At 31.4% G+C, this 22,318-nt stretch overlaps 1 protein-coding gene across 1 annotated transcript in view; it reads right to left on the bottom strand.

The window, feature by feature from the left end:
* LOC134243099 (uncharacterized) overlaps window positions 1-21,342 on the bottom strand; it is an 89,225-nt gene extending 67,883 nt beyond the window's left edge. Inside the window, exons 1-7 of the mRNA XM_062725314.1 lie at window positions 21,285-21,342; window positions 20,864-20,914; window positions 19,582-19,635; window positions 5,403-5,444; window positions 4,848-4,937; window positions 3,915-4,211; window positions 3,450-3,540 (exon numbers count right to left, since the gene is read on the bottom strand). Of these exons, the coding sequence (XP_062581298.1) occupies window positions 3,450-3,540; window positions 3,915-4,211; window positions 4,848-4,937; window positions 5,403-5,444; window positions 19,582-19,635; window positions 20,864-20,914; window positions 21,285-21,342 (683 nt within the window). The remainder of the gene's footprint in view (window positions 1-3,449; window positions 3,541-3,914; window positions 4,212-4,847; window positions 4,938-5,402; window positions 5,445-19,581; window positions 19,636-20,863; window positions 20,915-21,284) is intronic.
* Window positions 21,343-22,318: the final 976 nt, after the last annotated feature.

Raw genomic sequence — 22,318 nt, 5'->3', positions numbered from 1 at the left:
TGCAGTATAGAGACTGTTAAATTCTTAAGTATACATCGATATATGAAAGGAAAAATATAATTATCTGAAATAGTTTTCTGAGGGGTTAAAGTGAAGGTGGAGGCAATAAAATGTTACCACCCCTTCTCCAATATGTTAAAAAAGTGGGGAATGATTTATTGGTACATGTATTAATATTTTTTTGATAACTTATTTTTATCTAAAACTATTTGGAAACCTCCTTAAAAATATTTTCCAGAACATAAAGTATGTCATAAATGGAATACTGAGATGTCCTCATAAAATATGACTAAATCAAATAAAATATTTTTTATCTCAGAGAGAAAAAGATTTGGGCACATATATGTATGATTTCAACAACGACCATTTCAATATCCCCAATATCTGTATGTACATAAAAGGAACTCCTCTCCACTGAAAATTGCATATTTCCCAATAAACCTTAATGTATTCCATCATTGCATATTGTTTCAGTAAAGTAGGTATGACAGCGTTTGCTATGACAAAAAATCTTAATAATTAAATAATTTATTTTTTCTTTGTTGCAATAAAATAATCTGACATAAAAGAGATAAATTTCTAAGTTCTTTCAATTTTTTGCAATAACTTCAAGTTCCCAAATGAAAGGGCACATTCACCCACGATCATCGATCCCCATTCAAAAAAAATTTGCATCAACAAATTTCAGCCCTGCAGAAATTGAAAAATTGCACGTGTTTAATGATAAATGAATGAAATAAATTCTTTCAAAAAACGATGAAATACCTTTTAGGGCAACAACTTTTTACCACCCCCCTCCCCCTCTTCTTTTTTTTTCAAGCACACAATTAAAAAGCTGTTGTGAAGTATTTAGCTTTTGTCATATACAAAATTGCTTTAGTTTAATTTGGTTAACATATACCGTATAATTCCTATTAACTGCCCCTGTCCCTATAACCGCCCCAGGTCTTTTTTCAATTATCAGAAAATAAGAGCCCCCTGTACAGTGATTAAAATCATCTAGAATCGTATCAAAAGTATACCAAAATTTGAAGAATGTAAAAATGTAACTTGTCTATTATCCAATATCTCGGTGGTAATGAATCATATAGCATACTTTGGGTAGATTATCTTCACTTAAAGTACAGTTAGACATTTTAGTGGTTCTTTAAATTTTTTAAAGTTAAAAATTGACAATTTTGACATTAAATATTATAAAGAGAATATCAACATATCCGCCCCCTCTCTTCGCAATTTTCTGAGTGCCCGGGGCAGTTATCACGGTAATAGGGATTATAAGGTATAATTTTTATCAACTGATGGTTTAGATAATTTTCATCAACATTTGATTTTAATAACATTGATAATTTGCCCAAACTATAAATTATTGATATAATTAGGTTCATGTCATTATTTATGCTTTGGGTAATTAAATGTTATTTTTATAAATAACAAAAAAGGAAAAGGGTGCACAAGTTCGGAAAAATGTCCATTCCAAAGTTGTCCGTCCAACTGTTTTAATTTCGACTACATGTTTATCTGCTTTATTTTTATTTGTTTATCATCTCTAACTCATTATACAAGGTATCCATTTTCTTCCTAGATTGTCGGATTGGTAGTATTCGTATGCGTAACTATATTGTATGAGCCATATGATTTTTAAAACGAGAAAGAATTAAGAAATGGACAGTATATGGTACGTCATTAATTAACTACCAAGTGTACACGAGTTTCTCTTACTGATGATTTTTTTTTTGGGGGGGGGGTTGAATTAAATAATCATAAGTAGGAGAGAATTTAATGATTTTGGTAACATCACCAAAAAAATATCGCCAAATAAAAAAACGTACGTCCTATAAATCGTCACGTAGAAGTCAGTCCCCTTTTATTATCGTAAACCAATAGCGATTCGGCTAACATCTGTAATTATTGTTTTGTGTGGGAGGGTTTTTTTTCCGGGGGGGGGGAGTCAAGGCAAGAGTTGCAGGTCCGTAGGAAGCAATTTCAGACACTCGTAAATACTTTCAGTTCGGGGTACTATCAGGCGTTTTAATTGAGGGGACAAGAGCATATAGTAGTAATGTTAAATAGATGATAAGAAATGGCCTTTACAATGTACGACATTTTGAAGAGAAAACTGAAATCCGTTAATCCAGGGATAGTCAAAATTTATTCATTTTATGAAGTATAATTGTGTACAATGTATGTCATAGAGCTACTTTAATTCAACTGCAATATTTACAATTTAAAATCGGCTAAACTCTATCAATATATAAAAATGCAAAAAAATACATATGTTTAAAAAATGTTCTCAAATCCGTACACGTTTACTGCGAAAAAAAAATCTAGAAATCACATGACATTGAAATAGTGCCACGCTGTAAGTAAACTATGGCAATGATTATATCGGAAAATTGAAATCACGGCTGATTGCATGCTTTAGTTTTTGAGTGAATTGTTGATTAATACTATGCGAGTCATGCAGGCATACGAAAATAATGACGTCGCACCAACGTAATGTAACGTCGTTCTGAAAATACTTCTGATTAAAAATTGTAAACCTTTAAAGTTTTTTGCAAGAAATTGAGCGAGAACACATATCATTTTTTTTTATAATTCGATGCTAAAATTACTTCATATTTATTGTATCGATTAATATAAAATTCGTATGCTTCGCTTTAATGTTATGATTATGGTTTTGAAATGCGTATACCGACAGAAAACGGACATTTTACTATATATCTCATTGAAAAGGCGTCACTTGTTTTCATCAACATTAGTGTGTTTGAATTACGATAACAATCTGACCACGCAGACGAATCTCAAAATACTTTCAGAAAGAACAATTTAAAACGAGAGGAGTTAATTAGCTGACAAATTATTAGCGAATGTTTTCAGGCAGGCAGTTAACCCGCAATCTACTTTAAATATATAATATTTATAATATCAATCGCTGATGCTCGGAGACCAGTTAATTAAGTAGCTATCTTGATCCTAGTTTGGGGATTTTTTAAAGAATTTTTAAGATATGAGCCGCAACTTGGTCAACATTATCCTTTGGATATGTACAAGTTTAAATGAAAATACATATTCCGTGCGAATGAGACCAATGGCCAAGTTGCGGCTCGATGTAAACAATGTCGTTGAAAACTAGTGTGCATATGGAAAACAATAGAAATGTGACAAAACTACTAGACCCCCGTCTCAAAAGCCAGTGTCGCTCAGCATTATTTAAAAATTTCATGTATATATTATACCAAAATTTACCCTTTAGACATACATTGAAGTTCAATACCTATAAAACATAAATTTAATGAATTTTGGAATTTTATTTTGCGCAAAACATCGGAATCCAACTCTCATAGCTTGAGTGCAGTCATTCCTTTTGAAATTTTGTAGTTAAGAACTAAAAACGGTGCTTGATTTAAAACTGTTTGATTAACTGCGTATGTTTTAATCAGTAATTTTACCTGTCAGTTCTTCTATGTGTACCAACGAAAATAATCTTTTCACATCCACCTCCATGGATTTTGATTGTATTCAACCAGTACTTAACGTAATCTGAAAAAAATAACGGATAATGCACTACGAAAATTAAATTTCATGTTATAAAGACACATATCATTAAGAAATGGAGATAACTGATATAGGCAGTTATAATTGATCAGATATTGCTTTGTTAATGAAAAAAATTGACGCATGGATGAGCATATATTATTGGACCGGATTTGAATAGAAATAGCATGAATAATAAATTCCTCAAGTATTACAAATAGTATTCTTTATTGAAATAATTTTGTTTGAATTGCAGTTTTTTTTTTTTGCTAATTGTTTTTTATTCATCTGGTTAAGTATGTTTTGCTGTTAAAATTATTCTTAAAGTTTGTTTTTTCTAATTTCTAGACAAATTATTCTGAAAGATTCAAGTTCAATACCTTTTTGGCACCAATTTGAAAAAGATGTATTACATAAGTCAAGGGGTTCATTTTTTGCAGCTCCTCTTTCTTTATTTTCCCCAAATCTTTCTACTATACTTCTAGATGCATCAACAACTATTATGTATATGGCATCTTCTCGAATAAAAGTTTGATGTGACGCATAATAGGACCCCTGTCCAGCAAAATCCAGAACATCTAATACAATATTATTTTTGTTCCCTAATTGTGCCAATATACTTTCCTCCTCTTTTAACTTCCTGTGTATGAAGGGTAGAATATCCTTTTCAACTTTATCTACAGAAAAAATATATCAATCAGTTTTCAAATATTCTCACATATGTTTCTCATATATTAAATAACATTAAAATAATCTTTGGAGGGGTAGTTGCAAAAGTTGATTAGGAGTTTACGTATCTCAGTTGAATAGGCCCTAGATACAAAAAAAACTGCTCTACGTATGAATAAATTCTAAAACAAGGTAAATTATTGACAAACAAGTTGATGAAACAAAACAATCAACAGTCTTGTTTAAAATCATCATTTCGTAAGTTCTATGGTCGATCAAATGACCTTATCAGAAAATACAAGTTATCATTGAGTCAAATGCTGACTGATATTATATTAATTGTTAGTCCTTAATTGATACACAGAATTGATGACGGATATTCCCGTATTTTCCCAATCCTGACAAGGAGCACATGGCTGGTGTGACCGGTCAGCAGGGGGTGTTTACTATTCCATGGTATCTGATCCTTTCTCTGATGTTTAGGAGGTCCATGTTTGCTCTGCTCTTATTTTGTATTGTTTTATGGTCTTTTGATCTTGAATAATGTTTGTCATGTGTTAAGTGGTATTTGTTCAAATTCTAAAGACGAGTCAAAGTGGGAAACGTGAGTTTAATCTATCACTCTCTCACACACACTCAGATACCTTCCGAAACATTGGCAAGGTTTCTCATTTTTGCTGTATATTTTTCTTCAGTGACTGGAGTAGCTTCTTCGGTTACTTTAGTATTCTTTTCTACAAGAAAGTTTTAAGTTTTAATTATTACTAGGTTTACCCGTTTCTACGGAAGAGAGCAATAATACATTTTTAAAACAATTAATATTCCATGGAATGTCCAAAATGAATAAGATACTAATGCCTTCAAAATGTTTTACTTGAAAATGAAATTAATTGTAATACGTATATTATATCTTGCATAATTTGACATGTTTTTGCAGTAACATTCTTAATACGATTGAAGGAAAACAAAAAAAATCCAAGAAAGTATCACAAAGCATATAACTGTTTCAAAATGCTTGAATTCTTATAAAATTGATGAAGAATAGTGAAAGGAAGACATTCATCTAAAAAATATTAGATCTTTGCTATCTGCGTCTTTTAAAACATGTGAGAAAATCAGAAAAACAGATAAATAGTGTTACATGTAAAATATGATAACAGGTGGTATGATATATAAAAATACTTTTATTTATTAGTTACCTTTCATTTTTTCATCTGGTTCAGTCAATTCAATACTTTCATCTGTGGGAGAAAAAAAAGTAGGTGGAATTACAGTGCAGCACATAAGATCTCCTGTTTTTAATGTTGACTTTATACGTATATCCAACTAAAACACTTAAGGATATACGATCCTCAGCCAGGAAGGATAACTCTTTAATTTATAATTTAATTCAAAAAGTCTTAAAATAAAGCTTGAAATTGAAATTTTTTCATGCAACAATTTTCATTTTATGCATCTACGTATGATTCAATGTTCTTTAAAGTTTTAACAAACGGTATTTAAAAAGTTGACATTTGTACCTCATAAAATGAAGTAAAACTTGCATATTTTAAAAAAATCAAAGTTCTTTTAATTAAGCCTTAGTTACCAATGTTTATATGAATGATTTGAAATTAGAAGTGATTTACAGTGTTTTCTTAGAAAGGAAACACTTCATACACTATGCATTATGAAACAATGGAAGTAAGTAGGAGAAAGTAAAGTCCAAATAAGTGTAAAATTCATGCAATTTTCTTTAAAAGCCTGGATACCTATGATTTTTATTCCTAATATGTATTTCTTGATCAATTATCAATTAAAAAATATACAGTAGGTAGTTCAAATTGCATTTCCTGAAAAATTATTCGAGATTTACTAATTTTCCCTATATAATATGATTAAATTTAAAGATGAATTTTAAAGAAACACCGTGGGTAAATTCATTTTAATTTGAGGATTTAGAGACATCTTTGTGAGCATTTTCAATTACTCAATGCCTGATTTTCAGAACCTGAGGATCGGATAACCTTAAATCTAATTCTAACCGCTTTAAATAAACGTTTGTTTACAATAAAATTCAATAAAGACCACAGCATATGTTTGTTTTAGATCGTCATCGATTTTAAATGAGAAACTGCAACTGAACTAGAATATCCTAAGCAAACTTCGAGGCTTGTTGAGCGAATATACACCATTTCAACGAGTTGAATAAAAGTCAATATCAAATCACACAATTATGGTTGTTCTTTTTATCTCATGCGATTTTTGCTTTTTTTTTACTTTGAAGTAACTCCTTTAAAACTATTATGAACGATTTTTATTTGTATTCAAAATGATGAAGCATAATATATGATGTTGCACTGTTGATGTGGAATGGTGAAAAGAAGACTATCATGAGGTGAAAAATATTAGATCTTTGCTGTCTGCGTCTTTTAAGGGGACGAAGGATGTTTGGTCATGTAACTCAGTTGAATTACGTTATAATCTCTGATCAAATATGTACAAAACGAGATTAAAACCATAGTACTTGTATAATTTTTTGACTGTTTGCTGGCATTCACCATCTAGTATAAAAATATCTAGAAACATTAAAAATTCCTTGCAAATATTATCAAATTACGGAATAGATTAATCCACTCTGCCGTTTAACTACACTGTGCGTCCAGCGCGCCGTTGACGTCATAATAGATCTCTTAGTACAGTAACATCAAACATGGTAAAAACGAGTAGTATAAAATCATAAAAACTGGCATAATACTGTGGTTTCATCAATATTCGTTGAGCACCAATTTTCGTGGATTTCGTTGTTGAGCAGATCCACGAATTGAAATGTTCATTGAAATACGAAATATGACATTCATTTGTATAAGCAATGCTTTTGTCCACGAAATTACGTATCCTCGAAAACGTCTGTTTTATAAAATCCACGAAAATTGATGCCAACGAAAATTGATGAAACCTCAGTATGTACATGTTGGGGTATTTTGTGAATTTCAGAACGCAAAAAATATTTTTACATAGTTGTTGACGGAAATATTCTGTGGGTATGTCTTATTTCGCTTATTTCAGAAATGTGTGACAATCTTTAAAATATATCTGATTATGTTCTAGGCACCCCGATCAACCATAGGAAACTTGAATTGAAGGTCACAAACTTGCGAGATGGCAGACCTGCATTGCCTCGTCGATGTCATGTCGTGTGCAGTAAGCATATAAGTGATAGTAATATATGTCTGAAGATTTTAACATTTTAAATTAAGTTACAGTATAAATTTATTATAAATCTGTTATCAACTGATCAATGTACTATGCTTGTTTCCGCTACTGTTCAACAGAAGATATAAATTTATCATTTCCTTGTGCTTGTCAGTTTAATAAATAATAATATGTCACAACAATAACATTTGATGTATATTATTACAACAAGTTTTATTACTTACTAGCCTTATTTGTTAAAAACATAACAATTATTAAAGTTATTAGAAAATTAAGGTGTTCCGCTGGGGGTACAAATCAAAAGGTAAAAAAGATAGGATACTGTATATGGAATATCTCATCAATAATGTTGAAACAATTGTCTGATAAGAAGGGGAAAATGAAAAAATGAATGTTATTGTCCAGAAAATATTTATATTATCGTTTTTTTCTGTATTTTAGGGTAAAAAAAATGTTTATTTATTTACTTTATGTATAATACAACTTTTATAACAGGACATGTTACACTGCTATACATGTCGTAGCTAAAATCCATTTATTTTGGGAGGAAAACTCTTTCATTAATTTATACATGTAAATCAATACTTCAAATACAGATGAGATTGGTTGTTTAATCTTATATCCAATGTCCATTTTAAAAGATAGTGTAAGGGATGTTCATGTTTAATTCTTAGGAGGAAACAACCTTCCTTTACCCAGGAGTAGACTAGAAAAAAGACTTAAGATCAGAATGCAGGATGATTGTGCAAGAGGTGCTGGCACATGGACGATTGAGGCACATGTATAATAAATATGGACAGGACAGTTTTTCAGGGCTACAGTTGAAATTGACACCCTTATGAACACCATTTTCTCAAGGAGTGTCAATTTCAGCTGTTACCTTAAATAAATGCACTGTTTATATTATCATACGTGTACTTAGTGTCTTATAGTTGAATACACAGGGTTGAAAATTTATATCCCTTGGCCACCCTTTTTATGGAAAAATCTTTGAATCCTTACAGTACCTTTATGGTTTTCTGGTTTGTAAGTTTGTCGTCTGACTTGAAAAATTGTGTACATCCTATAAACATAATGCATGCCCCCAAAATGTGGCTACCCATATATTAGGAAATATTGAAAGAAAAAAAATAAACTCATTGGTTTTATCGGAGCAGCCCCCAATTAGTCGACCGAATTAAGTAGCGAAATGTCATTTCTTTACCATTTGACCTTTTGGTTGACCCTGCAAAGGGATATAACTATTACAAAGTGTGGATTGAAATTTGTTTTCAGATGTCATAATTTAAATTCAGAGGTCGTCATAAAGAGCCAAAGTCAAAAAGAACACAAATTGGCCTGATTTCAAAATAGGACAATTTTGCCTCTGGATATATCTACAGACTATATATTTTTTCAAAACAACTTTCTGTTTTCAATATCTCTTTCATATATTCCGTAAGAGGTCTTTAAAATAGCATATGTATATGACTGTATATGGCCAAATTTCATACATTTTACGGAACGTGATAATGACGTTGTGAATTTTAACATTCTGAATTATAAATAAAGTGGTAAATTATTTATTATAGGATTAAACGTTCTTTTTGACAAATGTATCGATGTGTAAACTCTTGACATTTTACTCATAAACAAAATAAAAGTGCGAAGATATCTGGTGTTTTTTTAAATCATACATATAAAGAAAACGGCCGGGACCGGCGACCGACTTCGACATAAGCGGGGTATTCGAGATATCCCATGTTCGAGATACTGATATTTACCTGTATCTATATATATATATATATATATATATATATATATATATATATATATATATATATATATATATATATATATATATATATATATAGAAAGCACGGAGAAATTCACTTTTACAAGGATACTCACTTCCGCCAAAGCCCGGGGTTGAACTCTCGAACTACGGAATCTGTCTCCTAGCAGTGCAGGAAGAGCGCGTTAGACCGCTCGGCTATCATAGGCAAGTAAAAAACTTGCTTTCGATGCCGATGGAATTCTCACAACGCTGCCCTACACTACACGGTCAAATATATATATATATATATATATATATATATATATATATATATATATATAATCTTGAGAAGTTCGTTATAAAAGAAGTTAAACTATATTTATCCTTAACGGGACTCAAAATCAGTTCTTATATCCATAAGTTCATTATATCCGAGTTCGCTATAACCATAAAATTTTATGAAGATTTGTTAAGAATTTTGCTGGGGACCTAGAAGGACTTTGCTATATCCGTGAATTCGCTATATCCATGTTCGTACTAAACGAGTTTTACTGTATTTACTTTGAATTTAAATTAATGATTGGGTTATGCCTTTCTGCTTCATAAGCAATATTGATTAACGCAAGGATGAAACAGAAAGAGAAAAACGATTTTAGTATTTCAACTTCCATCACTTTACAGAAATTATTTCATGTTTTCTTCGGAAATACATTTAGTAATTTCAGCAGCGAAAACATAGACTTTGTCATTATTCAAACTAAGGGATACATATGTTGTTTACGCATTTATTCATTTACATGTACATACTGCCAAAAATTCAACTCTGTTACTTTAATCCTTTATGAGCGGGGGTATCATAATTTGTCAGCTCAGTGCTTACAGTGCTTAAAGTTTTATTTTGAAAAGACGTAACAGAAAGGAATATACATGACTGAATAAATCAAACGGAACTGTAACAGCAATCTACTAAAGCTTTTCCTCGGAGCACTGTTGGTTTGTTCTGGCATAGGAAAGCTTTTTCGATATTTTTTTCCTTTTGAGAGAGAATTGTCAGATTTGCTTCAAGAACTCATTGTCTGATATTAATTTTTATAAATTGCAATGTAAGAAATAGTACATTGTACCATATACGCTACATGTATCTTTAATCAACCGCAGAAACAACAAGAGTCTAAAATTAATCTTAGGACTTCTGATGAAATGACAACTTTAAGACTACTGAGTATTTAGGCAATCAGCCTTTTTTCAATATTCAAAGATACAAAGTTTTCAGTCAGCAGATGAAAAAAGCCACGCACAACATTTAATGTGATTTTTGCCACGTGATCAACATTTTGCACTGTTCTACCCACCTGAATATCCTTTTAAGGAAAGGCTATCATAACTTTTACAGTGCAGCTCTTTAACAAAACTTCTACTTCATATTTTTCAAATGAAACATATTCTTGAAAAGTTAACAATAAAAATATACATGTATTTGAAAACCAATGAGTAGAAATTACAGCTCTAGCAAATGTATTAGGACATTAATTTAACTCTTCATCCCTTTTCAAAGAATTGCAACTTTAACACCAATCGTGTTTAAAATCTTTCAATGTAACCTGCTTAATGAGAAAACGCTTATTAAAAACTTCACCAACTTTAACGTACATTTTTCAAATCATAGACAACATTCATCGATAAAAAAAATGGTCTATTTAGACATAGAAATGAATAATATCAAGACTTTAAATATTCTTTTGTCTGTTCTTTGGATGAGACCGGAATACCAAAATTCAATGTGAGAGCAAGGGTGACCTCTTGAAGAATTTTTTAACTAATAAAGCTTTTTTAAAAAGCGCCGAACAATTTTTAAAAAAAAAAAAATTGAATCAGATGTAAAGGGCTTAAGAAAAAAAACATTACATTAAAAAATCCGAAATTTATTGTCATATTCCTTTATTAGGGGTTTGGGGTGGGTGGGTAGGGGTCATGGGTGTTATTGTTCTTGTTTTTACTTTTTTTTAATTTGTGTACTATATATTACGTGACTGTGCGTGAAGAATAACGTACATTAGCATTAAACCTTTTTAAAATTAAATAAAATACAATTAGACAAACCTTTCATTTTACAGACATACAAACGGCCATCCTCATACAATTTTTCGTTTCTTTTCCATGAAACCAATATATTCACCGAATAAATAAAATTCGTATACAAATATACATTGTTTTCAAGTATTTCTTGACCTTTTCTTTATATGTACAATATTAAGGTCAGATTTTATTCGTTGATCTTTGATCTTCTTTTATTTAAAATTTTGACCATAGAATTTCTGCGACCAGGCAATAATAAATGCTTGATAATATATTTAACCAAAAAAGTTCTAATCAGCCATAGAGTAGGGTGGAACATTAAATTCAAATTTTTGATGGTCTTACAACGTACTTTGAAAAATTACGCACTTTGAATTTTTTTCTCAAAGTTTGTTAAATTTGGGACTACGCTAACGCACTTTGAATTTTTTTTTTTCAAAGTGCGTTAATATCGACCATATTAACCCACTTTAAAAAAAATGTAAAGCTTGATCAATATTCTTACAAATAATCTGTATGATAAATAACAGACTCTGGTTGGATACCTTTTTTTTGATAAGGTCACATCAGGACCTGAAATATTAACGTTTTAAATATTTAAGGTTTGGATAAAATGAAAGGGAAAAGTCTTGAAAAAGGAATGACGACTGTTTAAGATCATTAATTCGTTTCTTTTTTTTAAATTCTAGTCTTAAATAAATAGATGTAAAGGTGTAAAGGAGGCACTAACAGTGAAAAGCTTTAAGCAACTTGGCATTTATCATAATAAAAAGAGGGCAATTTGATTGTTCAAAACTTTGAAAATTCTTTCTCTCTCATACAATTAAATATACTTTAAATTTCCATATGTTTTAATTAACTCATTTAATATTTAAAGTTTTCAACGTCATACAGGTTATGTAAATACATAATTATATGAATGTTTTAGGTATAGACATCGAGACCTGGTGAAGTGCCAGGGAATAGGGGAATAGGGGAAAGATATATACACCGTATTAGCATTGAAAATGCAGCTTACTCTTTTTGGGGTTTATTGCTCCCCTGTCCCGTAAGTTACCGACACCCATGTAATGGAAAGTTAAAGATTTGGACTGAGGGATCTTATACCCGTCTTCTCCTCTTTTCGACGGGGGTAAATCAATTTAAAGGTGTTTTGAAAGATAAATAACAAATAAAATCTTTACTTTACTGATCTTTACATATGATTTAATTTTTTTAAAGTGCTTGAAGTGTCTCCATGGTAAAACATATTGATGTAGACTCTTAACGCACTTTGAAAATTTTTTTCAAAGTGCACTGATTTGGTTCCACATTTAAAGCACTTTGAAAAAAAAATTTCAAAGTGCTTAATTTTTTCAAAGTGCATTTCCACAGTGCACATTTACTTAAGAAATAAGGTATCATTTTTTTTTAGTTTTATTGAGATGTCAAACGGGTTGGTCACGTGATCAAATCCCAGACTTGATCATGTGCCAACCCGTTTTACATCTCAATAAAACTCAAAAAATGATACCTTATTACTTATATTTGCATTTGTGACTTATTCGTACTGTATATTTGCCTGATTATTACTTTTACGTGTGAAATGCGTTATTTTTCAAACCCAACGGCGTGTATGTAATCCACTAAACGCGCGTCGACAATTTATGACGTCACAGAGAATTTACGTCGAACGTTTATCCATACGCACATCTATGACCTCTTGACCCCGTACCTGTATTTATACAGTTGTCAAAACGCTTGCTTTCAGTAGTGTTATATAAAGGAAAACATTTGCAAATGTAAATATATAGAAGTAAGCCAAAGAATATATTCAAAATGAGAAAGATGATATAAGCAGGCTTTAATTTAAAATAAAATGAACTCAGATTACTAAATTCAGAGTATCTAATTTAATGCGTCTGCATTACGAAAAAAAGAAATTATTAGTTACCTTTCATTGCTTCATCTGGTTCAGTCAACTCAATACTTTCATCTGTGGGAGAAAAGAGATTAGGTAGAAGTACAGTGCAGAGATCTCGCACTTTGTTTTCAGCAGATGAATCACCTGTTTTCAATGCTGACTTTATGATAGATACGTATATCCAACTAAAACACATAAATCTAATATTAACCGCTTACAATTAAAGTTTATTTACAATAAAATTCAATATAGACCAAAGCATATCTTTGTTTTAGATCGTCATCGACGTTAATTCAGAAACTGTACATGAACTAGAATATCCTAGGCAAACATGGACTATGATAAATAGAGGATTTCTGTATTGTGTGATTTGATATTGGCTTTGTAGGAAAGATATGAAGATAACGAACAGAATTCAATCTCAAAGTCCATAAAACAATACAAAATGGGAGCAGAGCAACCACGGACCCCCAAAACATCAGAGGTGGGATCAGGTGCCATGGAGGAGTGAGCATCCCCTGCCGACTGGTCACACCCGCCGTGTGCTCCTTGTCATGATCAGGAAATAACGGAAAAATCCAACGTCAATTCAGTGTATCAATAATGGACTTAGAATTGGTATGAGAAACGTCAGTCAGCATTTGACTTAATGATAAATTTTATTTGCTGACAAGGTCATTGTATCGACAATAGAATTTACGAAATGATGACTTTGAACGAGACCGCATATATTCTTGTTTCATCAACTTTCTTGTCAATAATTAACCTCATTTTAGAAATTCGTCATACGTATAGCTTGCTCTTGCATATCATATCAACTGAGATATATATACTCCGTATGCAGGCTATGAAGGTATATTGCTGCATAAGTAAGGGAAGTTGACGATAGAAAAGATAAAGTCATCACGTTTATCATAAAGCTTAGTTGTTAGATTACCATTAGCGTCTTTTTAAGTAAAATATCCAAGTTCGAAACAGAAGTGTCAGACTGTTTATCTCAAGCTCACCAGGATGTATCGTATCGACGTACGAATGGAAATTATCATTGTTGATTGACAATAGGTCGTCGATATATCTAAATGTCGAGTCGAAGGCTACAGCAAGTGATTTCTTCTTCTTTTTTTGCATAAGATTTTGCATAAGTTCTGCTGTATATGAGAATAAAAATAATGACGGAATGCAATTTTTATCAATGGAAATTCCAATAGATTGTTGGAATACTTGGTCTCCAAAAATCACATAGATATTGTCAATCAGAAACTCAAGCATCCTCTTGATGTCAACTTCAGAGTACTTATGTGCGCAATCAGAATCAATTTTAACAAAATATTTTTGCAAATGTCCAATGACGAGGTAAGTAAATTTATGAATTCCATTTTTATTGAAAAATCAGCTGTCAATAATATAAAAAAGTCTGGATTTTAATTTGTCGTTTGGAATAATTGTGTACAAAGTTGAAAAGTCGTAAGTTTTTAAGCTGTTGATTTTTGTAAAAATCTTGTGATTTCAAATTTTCCAAGAGTTTTTTAGATTTGTTCAGTATCCACATCTCATTCACACCACTTCTTGAATATATAGTTGCACAGTACTCTAAAGTTTTTCCTTCACCATCGTCAATATCTTAGTGAGGAGTAAAGAGGGTTGGCTGAACATTTACTAGCCATGGAACCCGCAATGTACCTTTGTAAGGATTCTTATGAAGTTTCGAAATCCAATATATATAAGGTATTTCAATTTCATTTTCTCTGTGGAATATTAAAAGTATTCAAAACGGACACGTAATTTTGAAGAATTTCTTCCTTAGAAAGAGAAGTATAAGTATAAGTAGGATTACCACTTGTAGAATCAAATCCAAGTTCTTCTAGAATGCAATTTATATAAAAAGTCATACAAACGAAGACAATCTTGTTACCTGCTTTGTCGTCAGGAACCAGTACGTCTAACAAACTGGAATGGAGTATATTCTCGATCGAGGCTTGCTGAGTGAATACACACCATTTCAACGAGTTGAATAAAGTCAGTATCAAATCACACAATAATACATGTTCTTTATATTTCATACATTTTTTTTTTTACTTTGAAGTAATGATTTTCATTTGTATTCAACATGATGACGCATAATATATAACGTCGCACTGTTGATGTGGAATGGTGAAAAGAAGACTATCATGTGAAAAATATTAGATCTTTGCTATCTGCGTCTTTTAAAACATATGTGACAATCAGTTAGAGGCTTTTTTCAAACTAACATTTGACTTAAAGTTGTATAGACTTAGGGATATTTTTTTTTAATTGTAGGCCCCTATTCAATGTCATTCTTTGAAAGGTGAAAGTGAAAACGGTGAAAGGGTTAAGAACACTGAAGATTCGGATACATTGTAAGTTACAAATACAGCTCAATAAACTTTTTAAGCTCACATGGTTTTTCGCACAAATTAAGGTCACATTGTTGTTATAGAAATTACCATTTTGGAACTTCAGTACAATAGCATAAACGTTCGTTATATAACATATATAATGTCGAGCATAAATGTCTTTTTAAATTTTAAAGAAAATTTATAAATAAATGGTAGGATGTTTCGACAATACGATTCTACCATAGATTTTTACAAATTGTATAAAACGAGCTTTCCTTGATCCCATGTAGTTGATTTTTTTACATTTTCTTCTTAAAGGTGAGAATTTTTATAAAATATTTGCTCATTTAACATATAATTCCTCTTGGGTTTGTCGGAATGTAGCGCCAAAAAGGGATAATATTGCAAAAGGAAACCACGCTAGAGGGTAGGATACTGAAGTATTTTTTTTTTTAAATAGTAAATTCCTTCTATGAAAAGGATTATTCTTCTGCATTTACGGTTTGAAACATTAAAATATTGCAGTGGGATGGATCTTTCATGATTTAAGATTTAAAAGTTGACTCTTAAAAATCCTACCTTATCAACATAGATTGCCGTCAATCAGATGAAAAATACTATTACCACCCCGAATTAAAGAGAAAATACAAGTTACAGTAGCTGTACTGTACCCATGTCTACGTTTCTGCCAAGAGCTTTTGCTTTCAAAAGAACGGATTAAAAAACAGTTACAATTGGCAAGAAACTACAAAAATTCAAATGAGAATAGTTGTTCGCAGCTAGGTTTTGCCGCCCATAGGAAATATGCCTGAAAATATTCCGAAAAAATCAATATAATGTTGATATTTTTTTTATTAGCATGAGTTTTATATCAATGACAATTATACTAATGCATATGTATGTATGGGGTCTCAACCGAGTTTGGCCAAAGCGGCTTCACGTACATCAGCTGTTTGTCACGTGACATGATTAAAATTAGAAAAAAAAATATGTAGGGATACTGTACAAAGATCGTAAAAGTTCAAGGATATACGGATAATTTTTTACTATGAAATTCATTACGTTTTCTTTAAGACAAATTTCTTAACCCTAAAAGTGCTGGGAGCAACTTCTACATGCCCAGGAATTATATAAAATTTAGTCGACTTTTAATAAACTATGTGCATTTACACTATATCCATTGAAGAAATGTAAAATTATGGAAAAAATCAACAGCGCACAACTTGCTCCCAGCAAATAATAGGGACAATAGCTACATGTGTATAAAATTTCATAATTTATAATCAAGCAGATATCGTTGAATTTTTGAGATTTATGAGGGTAGTACCTGTGATTGTAGTACGTTTCTGTATAAAAGTGCATGACTGTGGCTTTATACGAGACCTAATAGTTATCAATTAAATAAGACTGAACTATTGATTAATGCATTCAAAAATATAAATCAATTTTAATCAGATCACGCTTATTTAGTTTTAATTTTCCTATTTTCAGTTCCACTAAATAACTTTATCTGCGTCTCAAGCACAGAGAAACTGCGTGTCAAACTAGCCTATGATGTCATATCTGTTAGTACAGCGAGATCAAGTTGGCTTTGATTTTACATTCAAATAGTGTTATAATGACTAGATAAGTTACACATTGATTTATATTTACAATAATTATGAATAATCAAAGTATGTAAGAAAAAGGAAATTATTATTTATTCGCCGAGATTCATTTGTACAATTTCACTGTGACGTCATAATCAAATTCCTGAGGCTCTGCATACACTGAACTACATTTGGGTAGCCATTAACCTAGTTGCGTTATTTTTCAGCCATGAATATATCAAAGTTCTACCAATTTATTTGTGTGAATAATGTTTCAGTAAATGCAATTAAACTTAAATTATGTAAACAAATACTTTTAAAATGTATTTTGTTGTCTCGATACACAATATTATATCACAACAATGTGACCTAAATTTGTGCGAAAACCCATGTGAGCTTAAAAACTTTGTTGAGCTGCACAATACCTTAAGGCATAAATAATATTATGTAAGAAAGCATTTTTGATTGATTGATTGATTATATACTGTTTAACGTCCCTCTCCAGAATATTTCACTGATATGGAGACGTCACCATTGCCGGTGAAGGGCTGCAAATTTGGGCCTATGCTCGGCACTCAGGGCCTTTGAGCAGGGAGGGATCTTTATCGTGCCACACCTGCTGTGACAAGTGTATACGGTCTCATCCGAAGGACCGCCCCATTTAGTCACCTTTTACGACAAGCAAGGGGTACTGAGGACCTATTCTATTCCGGATCCCCACGGGACAGAAAGCATTTTTGAAAGTGCAAAATTGAATTTTGCACAAACACACTTAACTGCCAGGTCCTACATTTCTCTAAAAAATAATCGGCAGGGGACCGGGGTTAAACATCCGTCTAAACAGTTACCGATATTTTGTTAAAACTTGACACTTTTTTAAGTATAAAAGTATTTTTCTTGCTTTTAACAAAATGCTTGATCATTATCATTATTATTTAAAGTTTTGATAAAGAACTACGAACTCTAACTCTTGATTCCTGCCCATATTTTGCACCTATTAAATTCTATATCAATGGCAATTTGGCCATTAAATCTTTGTTTAATACAAAGAACAGTTCTATGGTATTTTTTAATTATTTTAATTCAAGCACCAGAAAGTAAATTATCCTTAATTTCAGCTCTTGAAAAAAAGGGGGGTGGAGGATATTTTCAAGTGAAATAGAAATTTCAAGAATTACCAGTCTTAAATATGATAAAATGTATCTTATCTCTTTCTTATGTTTTACGCAAATATATAAAACAAAACAAATTTTGTTCCTTCCGTCTGAAAATTTTATTTTCAGCTAAATACTTATGAACGACTTCCTTTACTATATTTTCCCGACTGTTTACAGCATTTATTGGTCTTTGTTAGTGTTTTTCCGATGTCAACGCAGAATTTTATCACTGCTCCGCCTATTCCGAAAACGTCCCTTTTTCGAACAAAGCCGATCCTGTCTTAGTAGATTCTAACCTAGATTTCTCAGGCACTTCTGAACTCTGAACGTTCAATTTTTGCAGGTTTGTAGTTTAAACTTTTGTCAACCTCGTAATGTAAAAGCAATCCGAATTTCTGCAGCATTTTAAAAAATACAAATGAAATTTATAAAGTGATATGTACCTTTTTTTATTAAAATTTTGCGGTGGTCCGGGTCACCATCATAAGTCTAATAATGAAGCCATAATTATTATTACTTATTTGAAATTAAATATTATTTTACATTTTGTAATTGATATTTAGTAAAGGATTATAAATATGTTAATTATAAATATCAATGACACCATCTTTCTTTAAATTTTAGCTTGTCCACGAACTTTACGGACAACCCTCGTATGGATTCCCAAAACGAAATTTTATTACAGAAAATGAAAGCACCAAGTTTTTACTTTATTTTGATATAATGAATGGGAAAGATGGTGATATTTGATTAATTGATATAAGTACAGGGCCATTTTGTGCATAAGATGGCTCTTGCTCTTTCCAAATTGACAGTCCATATTACCTGTAAAAAGGATTTTTTGTCACACGGGGAGGGGGGGGGAGAAGATGTCTTAAAAATAATTTTCCGTTTTCCGTTGATTTCTATAGGGAAAAACACAAGTTTTACCAAAATTATAGAGTTATCTCTCTTTGGTTACCCAAATAAGTAACGTTTTATGAAAATTCATGTAAATATCTATAAAAATGTTGAAAATCATTCTAGTATCTTAACTTTGAGAATTGACTTAAAGGTAGGCGAGAGAACAAAACTATCGTTCGTAGTTCTTTGAATCTTGAAGCGACGCGGAGGGATCGTGTCAAAACCAGAAAGTACCTACCCAAGGATAAAACATACGTTTATATCACGAGTAGTTTCATGTACACGTATGAGACAAAACCGCACATTCTTGAAATTAAGAATCGAGAGAACAGCTTTTAATGTATGTGACGTTGTAGTCTTCTGAGTGATAAGACTTTTACATGAAAATACACTGTTTTCAAATTAACTTTTGTCCTGAAGATGTTAAAATTGAAAAAATTACCTTTTTTCTCACCACCTGGTACTGTCTCTTTCACACTTTTATCTGTTGGTGATTCTAAATAATAAGTAAAGGTAATATGTTATAGATTACGCTATGTACATGGTCAAAAATATTCCGCGGAAATTCTTCCAAGTATACTTAATAAATGAAAGGCATATAGTGACAATCTAGAAAATTGGCGTCATTTTCTACCCGCGGATTAAACAGAAATTGAGATTCCGCGGAATTATGACACCGTGAAAAAAATACGTCTCCACTATACATGATTATCATTTTAAAAAAATTGAAATAAATTACAATTTGTTTATACATGTACATGAAATGTAATTTATGTATAAAGATCATTTATATACATAGACTGTCTACAAGACCAAAGAGCTAGAGTGATCGAAATACATTTTTTGATGTAGAAGAGAATCACATGGTTATAAAGGGGTTTCTTTCACTAATCAAAAATACTCGTTTCAAACAAGAATATAGAATTAATACTAGATAGGCATATAAAAAATCGCCTGGTGATGGGCATCCAGTTCATGTTTTCATGAAAATTTACATATATTAAGAACTTTATCGACAGGCAACTTGGCATCTAAATTGTATGACAAACGAGATGACCAGCTTTTCCAACTTCTTATACTTATTTTATTTTATTGTCTGCTTATGGTGTTTGTCTTCCAATTCTTTGAAATTATTCGTAATTCAAAAGCTTGCTTTGAGTGTGATCAACTTTTAAATGTAAATCGAGGCACACTACCCTCTGATAACTTGATGTAACAGAAATTTTACCAAACGCTTTTAAAGTCGGCATTTCGTAAATTTTATGGTCATTATAATACCATTGTTAGGAAATATAACTAATCATTAAGTTGTATTTTGGCTTGTTTTATACCAGTTGTTAGCCCTTTGTTTTGATACTGAATTGTCAAAAAAATCCATCAACCTGATAAGTAAATATGATGTGATCGATTAACAAGGGACACTTAATCCTCCAAGGCACCTGATGCGACCTTTGAAAATTCCAAGGGATCTAGGTTTCCTTTTTATATATTTGTACTGGTTAGAGATTTGATAAATTCATTCACTGTTCATTATTTCTATCTTTTACATTATTGCATCCGCAATTTTCTTTAAAGTCTTTGGGTTTCTACCGCCTTTTCTCAAGCCTTAATGATTCATAATGTATTCTATTTTTTATAACTGTTGACGATGATTATATACGAGTACATGTATGTATCCTAAAGAATATAATTATACTGCTTTGCTAAACATTAATCTTACATACCTTGCTTCTTTTCTTCGGATTGTTCATTTTTAGCCTGTTTTGCATGTGATACTATAAATAGAAAAAATTAAAGCATTGTTCACAACAACAGACAGTCAGTTTGCTTAGCTTTATAGATATGTCATCTATAAAAATGTGAAGGTGTACTGTCTGACACATCTCTTAGAATTTTTTTAGCATTCTTGAAGTGAATCCGTTTTCCTTTAAGGGGACGAAGGATGTATGGTCATGTGACTCAGTTGAATTACGTCATAATCTCTGTGAAAATATGTACAAAACGAGACTGAAACCACAGTACTTGTATAATTTTTTGACTGTTTGTTTGCGTTCACCATTTAGAGTAAAAATATCTGACAAAAATTAAAATTTCTTGCAAATATCAAATTACGGAATAGATTAATCCACTTTTTCGTTTCCCTACACTGCGCGTCCAGCGCGTCGTTGACGTCATAGTGGATCTCTCCGTTCAGTAAGATCATTCATGGTTTAGAGAGGTAGTATAAAATCATAAAAATAGGCCATGATCTTTACATGGTGGGGTATGTTGTGAATTTTAGAACGCAATAAACATTTTTACATGGTTGTTAACGGTAATGTTCTGTGGGTATGTATTATTTAGCTTATTTCAGAAATGTGTGACGTAATAGTTGGGTTTTCCCGTAAGTACTCGAGAAATGTAAACATGACACGTTTTTCTCATGATCATGTCTCGTTTAACTTTGCCCCGTGCAATATTGAGCTCAGCTTCACCAATCGATATTTTTACAGTTAATCAATACAATGACGAACTTCAACTTCGCCATAAATTTTCAAATATTGAATGATAGGATTTTTTGCAAATTATTTTTTTATTGCTTAAGTTGTCTTAAAAGGTTCGTAAATTTCCGTCTCCAGATGTGGTGTTACAAAATAATCTTGCTTTTTTGGAATGTTTAACCCTATTCATACTCTAAAATATTTTAAAAGATACATTTCCGCTGGCATGTTTTTTATCTATGCTGAAAAAATTCAATTATCAACCGAGTAATGGACCCAGAAACACGGAGCGTTAAATCAAAACTCCACTCAGACACTGTGGGGTGTGGTATTTGTCACTCAATATCTCAGGAAATAAGTCTACACACCTATTGATATGTCTGCTTTATAGTATGTGGGACATACTAAATACGATATATACAAAATATAAAAAAAATTAAATGACAGGTATTTTTTCAGCTAAATGTCCTTCATCCCCTTAAGATTTTTCTCTTTTTTACGATCACTTTGATTTGGATAGTTTTTATTGAAACTTGAGTACGCGGCACAGTTAAGATTACAAAAAAGGAACGGAGCCTAGTTTGTACGGGTAACTATGACATCATATAAAACAATTCTTGCAAATACCTCAAAATGACATATTAGCTTTATATTGGAAATACTCAACTGTTTTTTTTTCCGCATTATTACTACTAATTC

This window comes from Saccostrea cucullata, unplaced genomic scaffold, assembly GCF_032062105.1.
Source record: "Saccostrea cucullata isolate Sc308-1 unplaced genomic scaffold, CSIRO_AGI_Scuc_v1 ctg973, whole genome shotgun sequence".
Classification (NCBI taxonomy): Eukaryota; Metazoa; Mollusca; class Bivalvia; order Ostreida; family Ostreidae; genus Saccostrea; species Saccostrea cuccullata.
The sequence above is the reverse complement of the archived record's forward strand: the minus strand, read 5'-3'. Positions and strand labels throughout refer to the sequence as shown.